Source organism: Puma concolor, chromosome B4 (assembly GCF_028749965.1).
Source record: "Puma concolor isolate L17-30 chromosome B4, mPumCon1.1.hap2, whole genome shotgun sequence".
Lineage (NCBI taxonomy): Eukaryota > Metazoa > Chordata > Mammalia > Carnivora > Felidae > Puma > Puma concolor.
In genome coordinates this window covers 64,732,166-64,747,116 of record NC_141673.1, presented here as the reverse complement: position 1 = coordinate 64,747,116, position 14,951 = coordinate 64,732,166, and the positions used below count along the sequence as shown (strand labels likewise).

Below are 14,951 nucleotides of genomic sequence, written 5' to 3'. Positions count from 1 at the left end.
ATCTCTAAGCTTCAGTCTTCAGTTTTCTCATCTAGCGAATGGGATGATAGAACCTACCTCGCAGAGTGATTGCAAGGATTGAGGTCATCCATGTAGCATGCCTCCTTGCTTCCCTGTGGACGTGTGTGTGCACGTGTGTGTGTGTCTTTTTCTCTACTCATACTTTGCTTTTTCCTGTGCATCGTATGCCTCCTTCTGGGCCAAGCACCTGTATAGGCCTCAAGAGGCCCTGCATTCGATCCCACTGTTTTTTCTGCTTTCTTTGGAAAAGTGATCATTGCGACGTGGTGTCCTTGGCTGATTATCCTCCTTCCAGCTCCTCTAGAGACCGCTTTGCTGGCCGGGTTGAGAGCTGCATATTTGCACTTTTCCAAGCAGTTTAGGGAGAATTAGAGCCTAGGAGCCTAGAGCCTGGAGCGTGGAGCCAAGTGAGCCAGCCTCCTCTGGGAAGGAGAGACCAAAATAGTGCTGCTAGGGGAGAGCCTGTCTTCTGCAGCGCCTCGGATAGTGGCTGCCTCAGGCAGCCTCAGAGGCAGGTTCTGTGGCCTAATTCCTTTTGTAATTTGCACAATAGACCAGAAGATGGGGCTCTTGACCTTGGAGTCAAGGGCCAGAGGCTCTGACTTTTTCCACATTTGAACTGCAAGAAAATAGACCCACCAGAGCTCCCAGGAATGGTCTACCTCCTTAGGCCTCTCCCTAGTCTACCCACTCATGCCCACTCCCATGGCTGGGAGCCGTATTTCTGGGGAGTGGGCAATCTGGGGGCACATCTTCCCTTTGAACACCGTTCTTGGCCCCTCCTCAGTTACCATGTTGCCAGAGTCCTTCCATCTGACCTCCTGCCCCAGGTTTTCCCCTGCAACCCACCTTGCCCCTGTGGCGGATCCTAGCCGTGTTGCGTAGTGGCCAAGAACTCCAGAGTCAGACAGGCTCATCCCTGACTCACGTCCTCAGAGGAGCTCACCCTACACCCCCTTGCCAATTACCATCTATCACATAGCCTTGCTATTGAGTTCCTAGCAGCCCTCATGATCTGTGATTACTGTTTGTTTACTTGCTTACTGTCTCCCCACTAGATCCTAAGGCTCAAGAGGGCATGACCCTGTTTTCTTATGCTTTCTCTGCCGTGTAACACAGGCCTGAATACACAGGTTCTCGGTAAATGTATTTTGAATTAATAAATGACCAAAGCCCAGCTTCACACCTGCCCGACCTTAAGAAAGCTGCTGAACTTCTCTAAGCCCCAGTTTTCTTAACAGTGAAACGGAGAAATAATGGAGATATTGTAACTATTACATAACACGATGCATGTATACCACAAAGCCTGGGGCCTGGTACACGGAAGCACGTTCCAAAACCTTTAGCAGTGTCTTAGTTGCTATCATATGAGAAAAATAAAGTCTGAATTAATTAGCTAGTTCTCCATAATTTGGCCCTAGGTTTTATTTATTATCATTATTATTTATTTATTTTTTAACCACAATTGGTATTTCACTACTACTCTTCTCTGTAACTTTTTGCTTTGGCTCAAATCATGGCTACTCTGAATGGGCCACGTACATTTCTGTTATTAAGCCTTTGCCCAGTAGCTAAGATGCTTGCTCTCCTTACCTTGGCTCAATTATTTGCAGATTTAGCTGTAACCCATGTCCTCTGTGTCATGTTCCTGAAGTGTCCCAAGTCATAAAGATCATTTTCTTTTCTTTTTTATTTAAAAAAAAATTTTTTTTTAACGCTTATTTATTTTTGAGACAGAGCATGAACGGGGGAGGGTCAGGGAAAGAGGGAAACACAGAATCTGAAACAGGCTCCAAGCTCTGAGCAGTCAGCACAGAGCCTGACGCGGGGCTTGAACTCACGGACCACGGGATCATGACCTGAGCCGAAGTCGGACGCTTAACCGACTGAGCCACCCAGGCGCCCCGATCATTTTCTTTTCTGACTGTTTATTACCTTTGTTGTCGACATTACTCCTATCACTCTTATTTTTGTGAAAAATTTTTTAACATTTATTTATTTTTGAGAGACAGAGAGAGACAGAGCGTGAGCAGGGGAGGGGCAGAGAGAGAGGGAGACACAGAATCCGAAACAGGCTCCAGGCTCCCAGCTGCCAGCACGGAGCCCGATCTCACAAACTTTGAGATCATGACCTGAGCTGAAGTCAGTTGCTGAACTGACTGAACCACCCAGGCGCCTCACTCCTATCACTCTTATTTTATGTCTTATCTTGTCGTTATGTTCACATGTCTTCTGTTTCCCTGATCAGATTGTAAGTCTTTTGGAGATAGTATTATATTTTAAATTTGTCTGCATCTTTGGTGCCATTTGGGCTTGTAAATAGCAGGCATTCAAAATATTTTCAATTGAATTAAAAGCACGTATATTTGTTAACTACTTTCTGTATGTCTAGCCTTCTTTGAGACTCCGTGGAGTATAGAAGGACATAAAAATAATTACTATCTTCAAAATACTTACAATATTATTGTAAGTTAAAGTCAACATATACTAAAGTACTTAACTGGGAGCACCTGGGTGGCTCAGTCGGTTAAGCGTCCAACTTCAGCTCAGGTCATGATCTCACGGTTGGTGGGTTCGAGCCCCGCAACAGGCTCTGTACGGACAGCTCAGAGCCTGGAGCCGGCTTCAGATTCTGTGTCTCCCCTCTCTCTGTGCCCCTCCCTCACTCACACTCTGTCTCTGTCTCTCAAAAATAAATTAGAAAATAAAGTACTTAACTAACCACAGCATGGTAACTGATAGAAGAAATGTATGGAATGCTATGAGGATTCACAGAAGGGAGAGATGACATCTCTAAGAAGTGTTGGAGAGAGTGGGATAAAGAAAGGTTTCTTGGAAGAGGTGGCCTTTGAGATTGACTTTGAAGGATGCTTAAGATTTTGATGGGCAAAAATGGGCGGGGAGGGGGGTGAATTCCAAATTCAAGACAGGATTAGTGAAGAGATAGAGACTGTGGCAATGAATGCTAAGGCTCAGAAACAGGACCAGGGGCTTATACAGGAGATCAGAAATATGGTTCTGCCCCAGGGACACTGAAGCACAACCTCGTTTCAAATTTTAGGGCCAATGCAAGGTGTGGTATGCAGGGGTTGAAACTTTAACGTGGACCCATGTTCTCCAGATGGAGTTTCTTTCGGGGCTAAGGATTATTTGCAACCTTTTTTCCTCCTCTCTGATAATATGGATTCACCTACAGTCTGATGTTATAGTGCGTGTAAAGCAGAGACTCCTTTCCTCCTCTTTCCAACCCGACAGAGGGTTGGTCGGATTATAGCCAGCCTCTTTTCTTTCAAGCCCAAATCAAATTGAATGCATTACTTACGGTTTTCTAACCTTGCCTTAGATCAGTAGTTCTGTTGTTAAATCATAATTTGTCTTACATCATTTCTCGGAAAAGTTGGAAGCGTTTTTGTGGAATTATTTCAACCATCAGCCTGAGCTCAACTCTGTGCTTTTTTCCTTGCCAACCTAAGACCCACGGAGAAGACCTAGGTCGTACGGAGTCTGTGGAGGGGGGTCGGATCACTGCCTGCCCGCTTCTCTTTAATGCTCTTTCGTCTATCTGGCCACTAGTTCAGAGATTGACAAGTAATTTGAGAAGGGCCTTTCCCCTCATCGTCAGTTACTTCCTTCTTCAATTCCAAGGGATGCTTCCCCAGAATTTAAGAACCCTTACCTAAGGAATAACATCAGAATTAGACAGAAACTTTCTCCGTTTTCAAGGGTCAGGTGCAGCCGCAAACAGAAGCATGAGATTTTCGATTTCTAGCAAGCGGTTGGAAGGACCTTTAAGCCCAGAGGCCCCTGAAGGGAGGGAGGCGGTTTCCAAGGCAACCGGGCCGGGAGCTGTAGCCTCCCCGGGCTCCCTCCCTCCTCCTCCTCCTCCTCCTCCTCGCGGTAGCCCAGGGTACCGCCGGACAGCGTCCTCCCGTGCTCCGCGCGCTGATTGGCCGCACAGGCCGCACGCTGATTGGCTGCGGCGAGGCCTCGCGGGCCGGTGGCAATGGAGGCGGCGGCGGTTGATGGTTGACCGTTGGCTCCGGGGTAGGGGTCGCCGCTCGGGCGATCGGCTCAGAGCCGAGCGGAGCGCGCGGGCTGCTGACGCTCGGCCTGGAGCCCGCGGGCGAGAGCTAGCTGGGTTCCGCCATGCCGGCCGGGAGTAACGAGCCGGACGGCGTCCTCAGCTATCAGGTAGGGCCCCGCCTCCCGCCCCTCCCCGGGGCTCAGCCTCCTCATCCTCTGCCCACCCTCCTGCCTCTGCCCCCGAGCGGGGCTCCGCAGGCCACTCCCTGAGGGCGAGGGGAGGCCGGCCCGGGACACCAGGGGGCGCTCCGGGCGTTTGGGGATCGGGCCGGGGCTGCGAGAGGGTGACCTTGGGCCGAACCTGGGAGCCGGCGGATCACTGCCGCATCCCTTGCGAGGCCGGCAGAGGAACCCTGACGGCGGCGGGCGGTGACCTCTGTTCTCCTCGGGTACTCCCTCTTGGGAGAGAGGCTGGCTTCTGGCCTGGCGGTGTCCTGTTGGAACGTGGGAGAAAGGGTGGCCAGGGACCTCGCTCCGGTGGGGCAGGTCTCCTCTTTGTGTTGTTTCTGGAGACTTCTGGTTCCTCAGCGGCTCAGAGAAAGAGCTGGAAAGGCTGGAGGCTGGGGCCAGACCCCGTTAGTGTGGCCAGCTTTATGAGTCTCGCCATCCCATTGGGCAGACAGCTGACAACTTCTGGCAAGGGAAGGGGGAATGGGCTGGGGAAGTGTTGAGAGGTCAGGAACAGGTGTTTATTTAAGGGAATGAGGAAACCAGGCTTAAGTAAGCCACAGCTCAACTGTTGGGGTGGCAAATGTAAGGAAAATCATCGGGCTAGGTGTCAGAGACTGCAGGCTCAAATCCTACATCTGCCTTGCGCTGGCTTTGTGACCTTGAGTAAGTCACTTGCCTCCTTGAACCTCAGTATCTCCATCTAGTAAAATGCGAATGAGAATACCTGCTTTGCTTTCACAGTGTCGTTTTGAGGACTGAATGAGGTGCTATTTGTCAAATGTCTATTGTGTGACAACCAGTAAGAGAGTGGTAGGTCACTGAATTCTCACTCCCCCCTTTCCTGTACTGTCAGGTGGTTGTTACTGCTCTGGAAAGAGAGATTGTGGGGGGGGGGCAAGTCTGAAGTGGGGGGCTTGGCGATGATGGATGGGCCTTCTTAGGAAGGATGGTAAGTCTTGGAAACAAGTGCCATGTTGATGTCAGGGATGGTTTCTGTAAGAAGGCAGGGGAAACATTCTGAGTTAGGCATCAGGCATGGACTCTCCTCTTCTTCCTGGTACTAGTTTGCCTCTAGACGATCCCTGATTCCCTCTTTGCTTGCTCCATCAAAAAAGGAACCACATCTAAGATTTTGGAAAATCTTTCCATATCTGATCCCCCTAAGGCCTAAAAGCGTACTCAATCTATGTGGTGGAGATACAGTGATGAGCAAAACTATGCAATGTTCTTGTCCCCTTGGAGCTTCCTGTCTTGGAGGGTGGAGAGAAATAACCATGTTTAAATCAAATAACCACACAAGTGTATTATTATGAACTGTGATAAGTGTTTTCAAAGACAGAGAGGCAGTCTCTCAGTGTTTCCAGCCTTGGTCTCAGACGAGAGAAGATTTTGCTAAGGAAGAAAATTAGAGATCTAAAGAATAAGTATCAACTGAGGGAAGAGGGAGATCAAAGGACCTTGGAGACAAAGAGAATAGCAGAAAGGGAACACATCTAGTTAGAGGGCCTGAAAGAAGGTCAGCGTGGCTGGAGCCACAGAGCAATGAGGGGAATGGTGTGGGATATACTCTGGGGTCAAAACACAGAGCCATTATAGCCCATCCTGAGAAAGTTGGTATTTATTTAAGCAGCGAGGGGAAGCCACTGAAGGGGTTTAAGCAGGGAGGGGAAGGAGAAAGCGAGAGCGAGAGCGAGAGAGAGAAAGAACGCTCGAGCAAGTGCATAGAGTGAGTGGGGAGGGGTGAGAGAGCAAGTGCCAATGAAATCATGATCAGATTTTCCTGTTGAAAGATTTCTCTGGCTGCAGTGGGGAGAATAGAATAGGCTGGAAAGAGTGTGAGGAGACAGTGTGCTTAACATGCAGAATGTGTACCAGTCGTATTGTCGAGATCATAATAACCCATAAGCTTCTGTTAGTGCTTTGTGAAATTGATAATTCCTGAGTGCTTCTGGGGTCGCACAGAAAATAATTATCTCCTTTACATCTAGTTCATGTAACTTTCATGATCAGTGGGGTGAGGAGACAAAAAGGAATAGGGTAGGAACAGTAGGACCTCATGAAGGCTGGGTCAGGTGATGGGCAAATGGATACTTGAGATATAGGGGGAAAAGAAGTAGGGGTGATTTGGGGGACAAAAAGTCAACCGATTGAAAATTGCCAATGAAGCCTCCTATGTGCCAACTAGCCTGTGGGGGGTGGGGTGGGCGGAATGGACCTTGCAAAGAGAGGGATTGTGCAACTTGCTGTAAAGAGATTCTAGGCATCACATCTAAATATCACAAGTCTAGGCTGTTTTTTCTGGTTTGGACTATTGCACTAGCCTCCTACACTTCCCTCTGCTTTCTCTCTTGCCCTTCTATAGTCCACTTTCCACATGGCAGCCAGAGAGAGCTTTCAAAAACACAAACCATGCCTGATCCCATCTTGAAACCCTTCAGTGGCTCCCCAGTGCATTTTAGAGTAAAATCCAATCTCCTTATCATGGCCTACCAAACTTTAATGTGCTCAGGGACTTGTCCACCCTTTCTGACTGCCTCTCCCCCATTCTCTCACCATGCACCCCTGCGCTGGCTTTCTTTCTGTTTCTTCAATATGGCAAGCTCCTTCATACTTTAGGACTTTTGCTCTTGTTTTCTCTGCCTAGGACATGATTCTATCCAGGGTTTTATGGGACTTAATTCAAATATTACCTCCTCAGAGCGGCTTTCCCTGACCCCCACAGTCACTGTCTTTCATATGATCCTGTTTTATGTTCTTAGTAGCACTTATGACTTGTCTGACGTGTTCTTGTTTGATCTCTATATTTTCTTTTTTGGAGAGAAGCTTGACGGGGGCAAGGACTAGGCGGAAAATCTTGCCATATAGCACAGTTCCTGGTATAAGATAGGCGCTCAGTTGCATGAGTGAATGAATGCCTTTCCTGTATCCAAAGTCAACGTGCTTCTCCTTCAGGAGCTTGCGGTCTTGGGGTTAGCACGGAACATCAGGTGCCCATGCTTGCTTACACAAAAGCTGTCCCTTGTGTGCGGCTGTGCCTTTACTCAGGTGTTCCGGCTGGGAAATCCTTCCCCTCCTCTTCACCTAGAATATCCCATTTAGCTTTCAGGGTCTGGCTCTTTATCACTCTCAGAATTCATCACTCAGTCTTCTCTGCTCACAGCACCCACCAAGGGCCATTACTGTCTCCAAAGTATGTGCCTTTAATCACTCTGCATTACTGTAGCTTGGTCTTTGACACCTACACCAATGCCTGGCTTGCAGCGAGCACTTAATAACTGTTTGGGAAGATTTATGTGGCAAGGTATACAAAGGTTACATTGGAGTGGGAAGAGACTGCACTGAGGGAGGCCAGCTAGGAGGCTGTAATTTAGGATGAGTTAATGAAGGCCTGCCTTTCTGAATTTTGATGGGATCTCTGGAGGTGGTTATCGAAATTTTAGGAGTCAGTGAACTCTTAAAGGGGTTAGGTAGTAAGGGAGGAAGAAGGGCAGGGGCGCCTGAGTGGCTCAGTCAGTTGAGCGTCTGACTTCAGCTCAGGTCATGGTCTCACAGTTTGTGAGTTCGAGCCCCGCGTCGGGCTCTGTGCTGACAGCTCGGAGCCCGGAGCCTGCTTCAGATTCTGTGTCTCCTCCTCTCTCTGTGCCTCCCATGCTCATGCTCTATATCTGTCTGTCTCTCAATAATAAATAAACGTTAAAAAAAAAAAAAAAAGAGCAGAAAGCTCTAGGGAGAGCCCCTAGTTTGGACTGGAACTGAGGACATCTTGTATCTTCTGAGTCCTCCTGATCAGCACTTTCAGAACTGCGCAGAAAGGAGTACTGGAGGAGAAGGCCGGAGTGGTTGGAACCATCAGCACTCCAGCCAAGTGGTTCTGGGAACTGCAGGGAGGTTCAGGGACGGTGTAAGTGACAGAGGGGGGAGCAAGTGAGTTTGGGTATTCACCAAGGTTTTTATGTGAATCAGGCCTGCTCAGAATGGAAAGCTTTGCAGAAATCTTCAGCATAGTGAGCCCTGGGAGATGGGTGATGATTGGGAAGGGTGGCCGATGAGAAGACAGTCACATTCCGTACCTTATGGTAGACCTGAAAAAACTCCTCTAAGCCAAGAGTTCGTGACAGAGGCCGAATGCTAGCGCCCAATGACTGGCACGTGTCGGAGCCCAGTCAACACCTGCTGATTGTTGTTGAATAAAAACATCAGCCATAGCGGTTTCGCCTCGCACTACATTGCAGTGTACAAATCCGTATGGCCCCGCCCCCTCCCGACAGACGGGAGGTGTTCCTTTCCTAGGAGTGAGTGGGGAAAACCGAACATTCTCTGTACCTGGCTTTCCCAGCTCTGCTGGGGAGCTTCGGTAGGGGAGGGGTGGGCGGTCCTGACAAACAGAGAACTGAGGTAGTCTGGGGGACAATGCAGGCTGCAAATTTACTTCCTTCAAAATTTGTGGATAATTGCCTTAGCTCATAGTTTGCCTTGGCAGGGTAGCCGGGGCTCTCAGTCAAGACTGCGGTAGTAGTTAGTAATCATTAGGACACAGAAAGCAACCGTGTTTATTCTAGATCTGCTGCCAGGTTACGGCAACAAATCTTAGATAATGGGGAGGTTGGTTGTTCCCTGTAAGGTAGTAAGTAATAAGTTTACTCTGGTCTTGGTAGTTAGGGAACCCTAATGTGTGTATTAGTTTCTATTGCTGCCATAGCAAATTACCACAAATTTAGTGGCTTAAAACAACACAAATTGATTATCTTTCAGTTCTCTACTTCACAAGTCCAATGCAGCTCTCACTGGGCTAAAATCGAAATGTTGGCAAGGCTGTGCTTCTTTCTGGAGGCTCTGAAGAGGAATCTGTTTCCTTGATTTCTTCAGCTTTTAAAGGCTACCTTGTTTCCTTGGCTTCTAGTTCCTTTCCTCCACTCCAAGCCGCCAGCATAGGGTGTCTCAAACCCTACTTTTGGTATCACATCTCTTTCTCTGACTCAAGTCTTCTGCTGCCGCTCCCCCCGCCCCCCCAGCTCTTTAGGGATTCTTGTGATTGCATAGAGCCCACCAGATAATCCAGGATAATCTCTTTATTTTAAGTTCATCTGATTAGCAACATTACTTCCGTCAGTAACCTTAACTGGGGGGCCATTATTCTGCCTACCACAATGTACTAACTAGCAATCTTAATACAGAACAGGAGTTACTCTAGGTGGGGCTCAATAAAAGAATCACTTAGAAACCATAGCTACTTTGAAATTTGAGGCCCTAGCAGGTTGCTGAAGAGTCAGAATAGGAAGCTCATGGGTATTTAGGATCTCATGGCCACTGAGAGGAGGTCCGGAACAGCTGCACGAGTCCTTGCGGAACCTTTTTTTTCCCCCTCGCTATAGCAGTCTGAATTCAGCGAGGAAGTCAAATTCATGGGCATCTGTGGGCCAGATTCACTGACAGGGTGTCTAAGGGACCAGAATTCAGAGACTTTGCTGGCTAAAGAGAAAGGAAATGAGATGGAGAACTCTTGGAAGTCTGGTCAGTAAAAGGGCAAAGTACAAGTTTGAAGTACAAGGTTCTGGCACACTATGGGTTTAAGATGGCAATAATGTAGATCTTGAACTGTGGACATGAATGCATGATTGGGTGACTTGAGCTCTCTGAAATGACTGGGTTCTTTGCTTTTGGCAATGATAGCGTGTAATGTTAATTGTAAGAATACAGAGAGGCTTGAGTTTGAGTTCCTCCTATCCCACTTCCCTCTTGTGTGATCTTACTTAGCCTTGATTTTAAGACTGTTGTGAGGATTAAGCGGGGTAATATACATATGTAAGGCACAATGCTAGGCGTATAGGAAGTGCTCAATAAATATTTGTTCCTGATACTCACTGTGTCAACTCAATTTGCTGATCAGAAACCCTGGAAGTCACTTCTGTATTTGCTGTTTTAAAAATGGTTAAATGTGTCAGAACTCAATAACTGCTTGACTCTTTTTTGTTGGGGGTAAGGATGGGAGGGTGGAGGGGTGGAAGGATGTCATACACCATGTCTGAAAACATCGGATCTTTAGGAAAAAAGATGACAGGGGTCTCTGGAAGTGAAAAGTCGGAGACTGACTGCAGGCATGGAGGGGCAGTTGAGTTGGGCAGGTCCACCACCCCACAGGTCCGGAGTGGCGCTGCAGGGGGCACGAGTCAGAGAGAGGGCTCCAAATGGACTCCACTGCCTGCCACCTTCCCCCTCCCCTGCAGCCTCCGAGGCTGCTTCCAGGAGCTGGAGCCATTATGTAAGACTCAGCCCTGACCCTGCCTTTTAATTTGTCCATTAACTGTAAGTAAGAATCTGGTCTGCTACTCAGGTATAGTTCATTCATTTTTCAAGGCTCATAACAAGATGTGCCTTGAAATTTCAATGTTTTAATGTGTATTTAACCCCCTTAGTTCTTTTTATCTTATCTAGTCCTTGAGGTAGGCACCCAAATCAATTCACATTTACATAGTGGGTCATTGTCAGTGAGCTAGGAGGAAGGACAGAAAAGAGGAGACTTAGAAACATTGCCTTTTCTCTAGTTCACTCTCCTTTCCCTCCTCCCTTCTTTCCTTTTTCTCCCACACTTATATAACGTGGTTCTCATGATTTTAATCTTTTCTGAGTCACAAGCTTCCCTGAGAATCTGGTGAATGTTATGGACCCTCTTAAGAAAAATGTACACTCACACATAATCCTCTGAAGTTCATTCATGGGAACCCTGGAAATCTATGGATAAGAAATCCTCTCTGCCATAAATAATGGTGGTATCAGAGGACATAATAGCCAACTGGGGAGGAATCTGTAACAAGCACAGACCAATGAGACTTGATATTCTTTACTTTTTTTTTATGATTTTAAACAAACTTTGTATACACAGTACTTGAAATTTATGGAACATTTCAAGCAGACAACGAAGTAGAAAGAGTTGTAAAAGTGACTTGCTATGTACCCATGACCTGGCTTCAGCAATGAACACACACCTATGTTGTTTCATTATGTCCCCACACACTCTCCAAATCCCAGACATCATATTATTTCATCAGTAAAAACTTCAGTATGGGGCGCGTGGGTGGCTCAGTCGGGTAAGTGTCTGACTCTTGGTTTCGACTCAGGTCATGATCTCATGGTTCATGGGATAGAGCCCTGCAACAGGCTCTGTGCTGACAGCATGGAGCCTGCTTGGGATTCTCTCTCTCCCTCTCTCTCTCTGCCCCTCCCATGTTTGCTCTCTCTCTCTCAAAATAAATACGCTTAAAAAAAACCTTTAGTATGTATCACTAAAGATTAAGGACTTTCTTTTTATGATATCACTACCATGTCACAATATTGTTATTATTTTTTTTAATTAACAGTTAACTCCTTAATACAATCAAATGTCCGTGTAGTTGTTTAAATTTATGAGTGCCAGGGGTGCCTGGGTGGCTCGGTCAGTTAAGCATCTGACTTCGGCTCAGGCATGATCTTGCGGTTCGTGGGTTCGAGCCCTGTGTTGGGCTCTGTGCTGACAGCTCAGAGCCTGGAGCCTGTTTTAGATTCTGTGTCTCCCTCTCTCTCTGTCCCTCCCCCCCACCCCCCGACACTCTATCTCTGTCTCTCTCTGTCTCTCAAAAATAAATAAACGTTAAAAAATAAAAGATAAAAAAAATTAATTTAGGAGTGCCTTTTAGTTTTTTAAATAGTTGGTTTACTTGAACCAGGATCCAAATGAGGTCCACACATTCACATTCAAGCCTGACATTTCAAATGCTTTGGCTAATGGTGTTTGACAGTGGCTCTGTTTTCTTTGGCAAGACAAAGAAAGTGGATGAACAATTATTCAGTGAATGTAGGCTGTGGTTAACCAATCTAAATTACGGAAACAAGTCGATTTTTCAACCTGAATATTTCAGGTGATTGACCTTGCTCTCCATATTTTGCTTTTATAGTTCTTAGAGTCATAAAATCAATTATGCCACCCTCCCCTCCTTCCTCTAGATTCCTGCTGTGTTCTATGTAATGCCAGGTATCTGTGGATAGTGCTAAGCATTGTTACCAATTGGTCCCTGTCCTTTGGATATTACAAACCTGCGGGGAAGCCAATACGAAAAATTATTCATATATATGAAGTTTTATGAGAAAATATATGATCATATGATAGATAAAGAGTTCAGAAAACTAGTATTTATTCATCACAATTTTAATTTTATTTATTTATATATTTTTTTAACGTTTATTTATTTTTGAGACAGAGAGAGACAGAGCATGAACGGGGGAGGGTCAGAGAGAGGGAGACACAGAATCTGAAACAGGCTCCAGGCTCCGAGCTGTCAGCACAGAGCCCGACGCGGGGCTTGAACTCACGCACTGCGAGATCACGACCTGAGCCGAAGTTGGCCGCTCAACCGACTGAGCCACCCAGGCGCCCCTCATCACAATTTTTAGATACTTACCACATACCAGACATTATACTAGCTGCTAGGTACATAGTGGTGGACATAGGGACAGCACCCCCACTTCTGGAACTTACAAGCGTGCAAACTACTTACAGTGGTAAGCTACTGTATTGGGCTCTAAGAATATAAAGATGGCAAATTGTGGCTGGCACCATCAAGAAATCCATGATCTAAAAGGTAAGCTAGGCCAACAGGCACATGAAAAGATGTTCAACGTCGCTCCTTATCAGGGAAATACAAATCAAAACCACACTCAGATATCACCTCACGCCAGTCAGAGTGGCCAAAATGAACAAATCAGGAGACTATAGATGCTGGAGAGGATGTGGAGAAACGGGAACCCTCTTGCACTGTTGGTGGGAATGCAAATTGGTGTAGCCGCTCTGGAAAGCAGTGTGGAGGTTCCTCAGAAAATTAAAAATAGACCTACCCTATGACCCAGCAATAGCACTGCTAGGAATCTATGCAAGGGATACAGGAGTGCTGATGCATAGGGGCACTTGTACCCCAATGTTTATAGCAGCACTCTCAACAATAGCCAAATTATGGAAAGAGCCTAAATGTCCATCAACTGATGAATGGATAAAGAAATTGTGGTTTATATACACAATGGAATACTACGTGGCAATGAGAAAGAATGAAATATGGCCTTTTGTAGCAACGTGGATGGAACTGGAGAGTGTGATGCTAAGTGAAATAAGCCATACAGAGAAAGACAGATACCATATGGTTTCACTCTTATGTGGATCCTAAGAAACTTAACAGAAACCCATGGGGGAAGGGAAGGAAAAAAAAAAAAAAAAGAGGTTAGAGTGGGAGAGAGCCAAAACATAAGAGACTGTTAAGAACTGAGAACAAACTGAGGGTTGATGGGGGGTGGGAGGGAGGGGAGGGTGGGTGATGGGTATTGAGGAGGGCACCTTTTGGGATGAGCACTGGGTGTTGTATGGAAACCAATTTGACAATAAATTTCATATATTAAAAAAATAAAAAATAAAAAAAAATAAATAAAAGGTAAGCTAGATAAACAAAGGACAAATCTAAAATAAAGGCAAGTTTATCCACCTAAAAGTTATTCCTTAGAAAGATCTTTACATGAGAGTTTTTAGAGCTTAGATAGAAGTGAAACTGACAAGCTTTGGAAAATTGACTCAAAGTGCCTATGGTGGTGGGGAAGACATTGATGTTAAAGATGTATTAGAAGGTTTTTTAATAATTTTAACTAATTATAAAATGTGAAAAATTAATATTTCTAAATTAATATATTATTTTACATATCTGTAATCTTTCAGTTTTATTGAAATATTTAGTATTTAGTAAATATTTATGTATCACTCAAAGATAAGAGTTATTTTTTCAATTAAATTTTCAATTGAAATATTTAGTATTCAGTAAATATTTCTGTATCACTCAAAGATAAGAGTTATTTTTTCAATTAAATTTTTAAAATTATTTTAATTTCCGTACAGTTAGTTTCAGGTGTACAATATAGCAATTTAACACTTCCACAAAAAAAAAAAAGATAAAAATTCTTTAAAAAATAAGCATAGTATCACCTAAAGAAAAAATAGCAATTTCTTTACTATCATAAAAGATCTCGTCAATATTCAAATTGGCAATTGTCTCACAAAAATCATTTAAAAAATAGCTAAAAAATTATTTGTTTGTTTGAATCAGGATTCAAATAAAGTCTGCACATTGAGATTGGTTTTTAAACCAATCTCTTTTAAACTACTGGTTTACTTTCTTTCTCTGTCTCTGTCTTTCTCTTCTTGCAATTGTTTGTTTTAAAAAAGGGGTAGGAGGAGGGAGAGAGAGGATTTGTTCTATAGCTTTATAATTTTGCTGATTGTATTCTCATGCTGGTGTTTTTCCGTGGAACTCTGTTTCACTGTATTTTCAGTAAATTGGTATTTCGATTTAGAGGCTTGATCAGATTCAGGGACAATTTATTTGTTAAGATTACCTAATGGGTGGTGATATAGTCTCCCATTAGGAGGCATATAATATCTGGTTGTCTCTCCTTGTGATGTTAGTGGCTGTTGAAAATCAATGCAATCCATTAGGGATTGAGAAATGGTGATGTCCTAATTCTAACATTCCTTTTTCGTTTATTCTTTTCTATAATAGGAAACTTCTCTCATCTCTTCTATGGTACTACTCTATGGCACAATTTATATAGGAAAGCTAGGATACATTTTTAACAGTTTTGAAAATAATGGGTTGGTTTGTTAGCATTCT

General features: G+C 45.1%; 1 protein-coding gene across 3 annotated transcripts in view; it reads left to right on the top strand.

Moving 5' to 3' along the window:
* Positions 1 to 4,008: 4,008 nt before the first annotated feature.
* The window catches only part of SLC4A8 (solute carrier family 4 member 8), an 80,652-nt gene continuing 69,709 nt past the window's right edge, over positions 4,009 to 14,951 (top strand). For 2 of the 3 annotated variants that reach the window (XM_086713339.1, XM_086713345.1), the window contains exon 1: positions 4,010 to 4,212. In XM_086713339.1, the coding sequence (XP_086569465.1) occupies positions 4,168 to 4,212 (45 nt within the window). In that variant the 5' untranslated portion in view covers positions 4,010 to 4,167. Of the gene's footprint in view, positions 4,213 to 14,951 lie in introns of all 3 variants that reach the window. The other variant, XM_086713343.1, reaches the window with a different exon arrangement.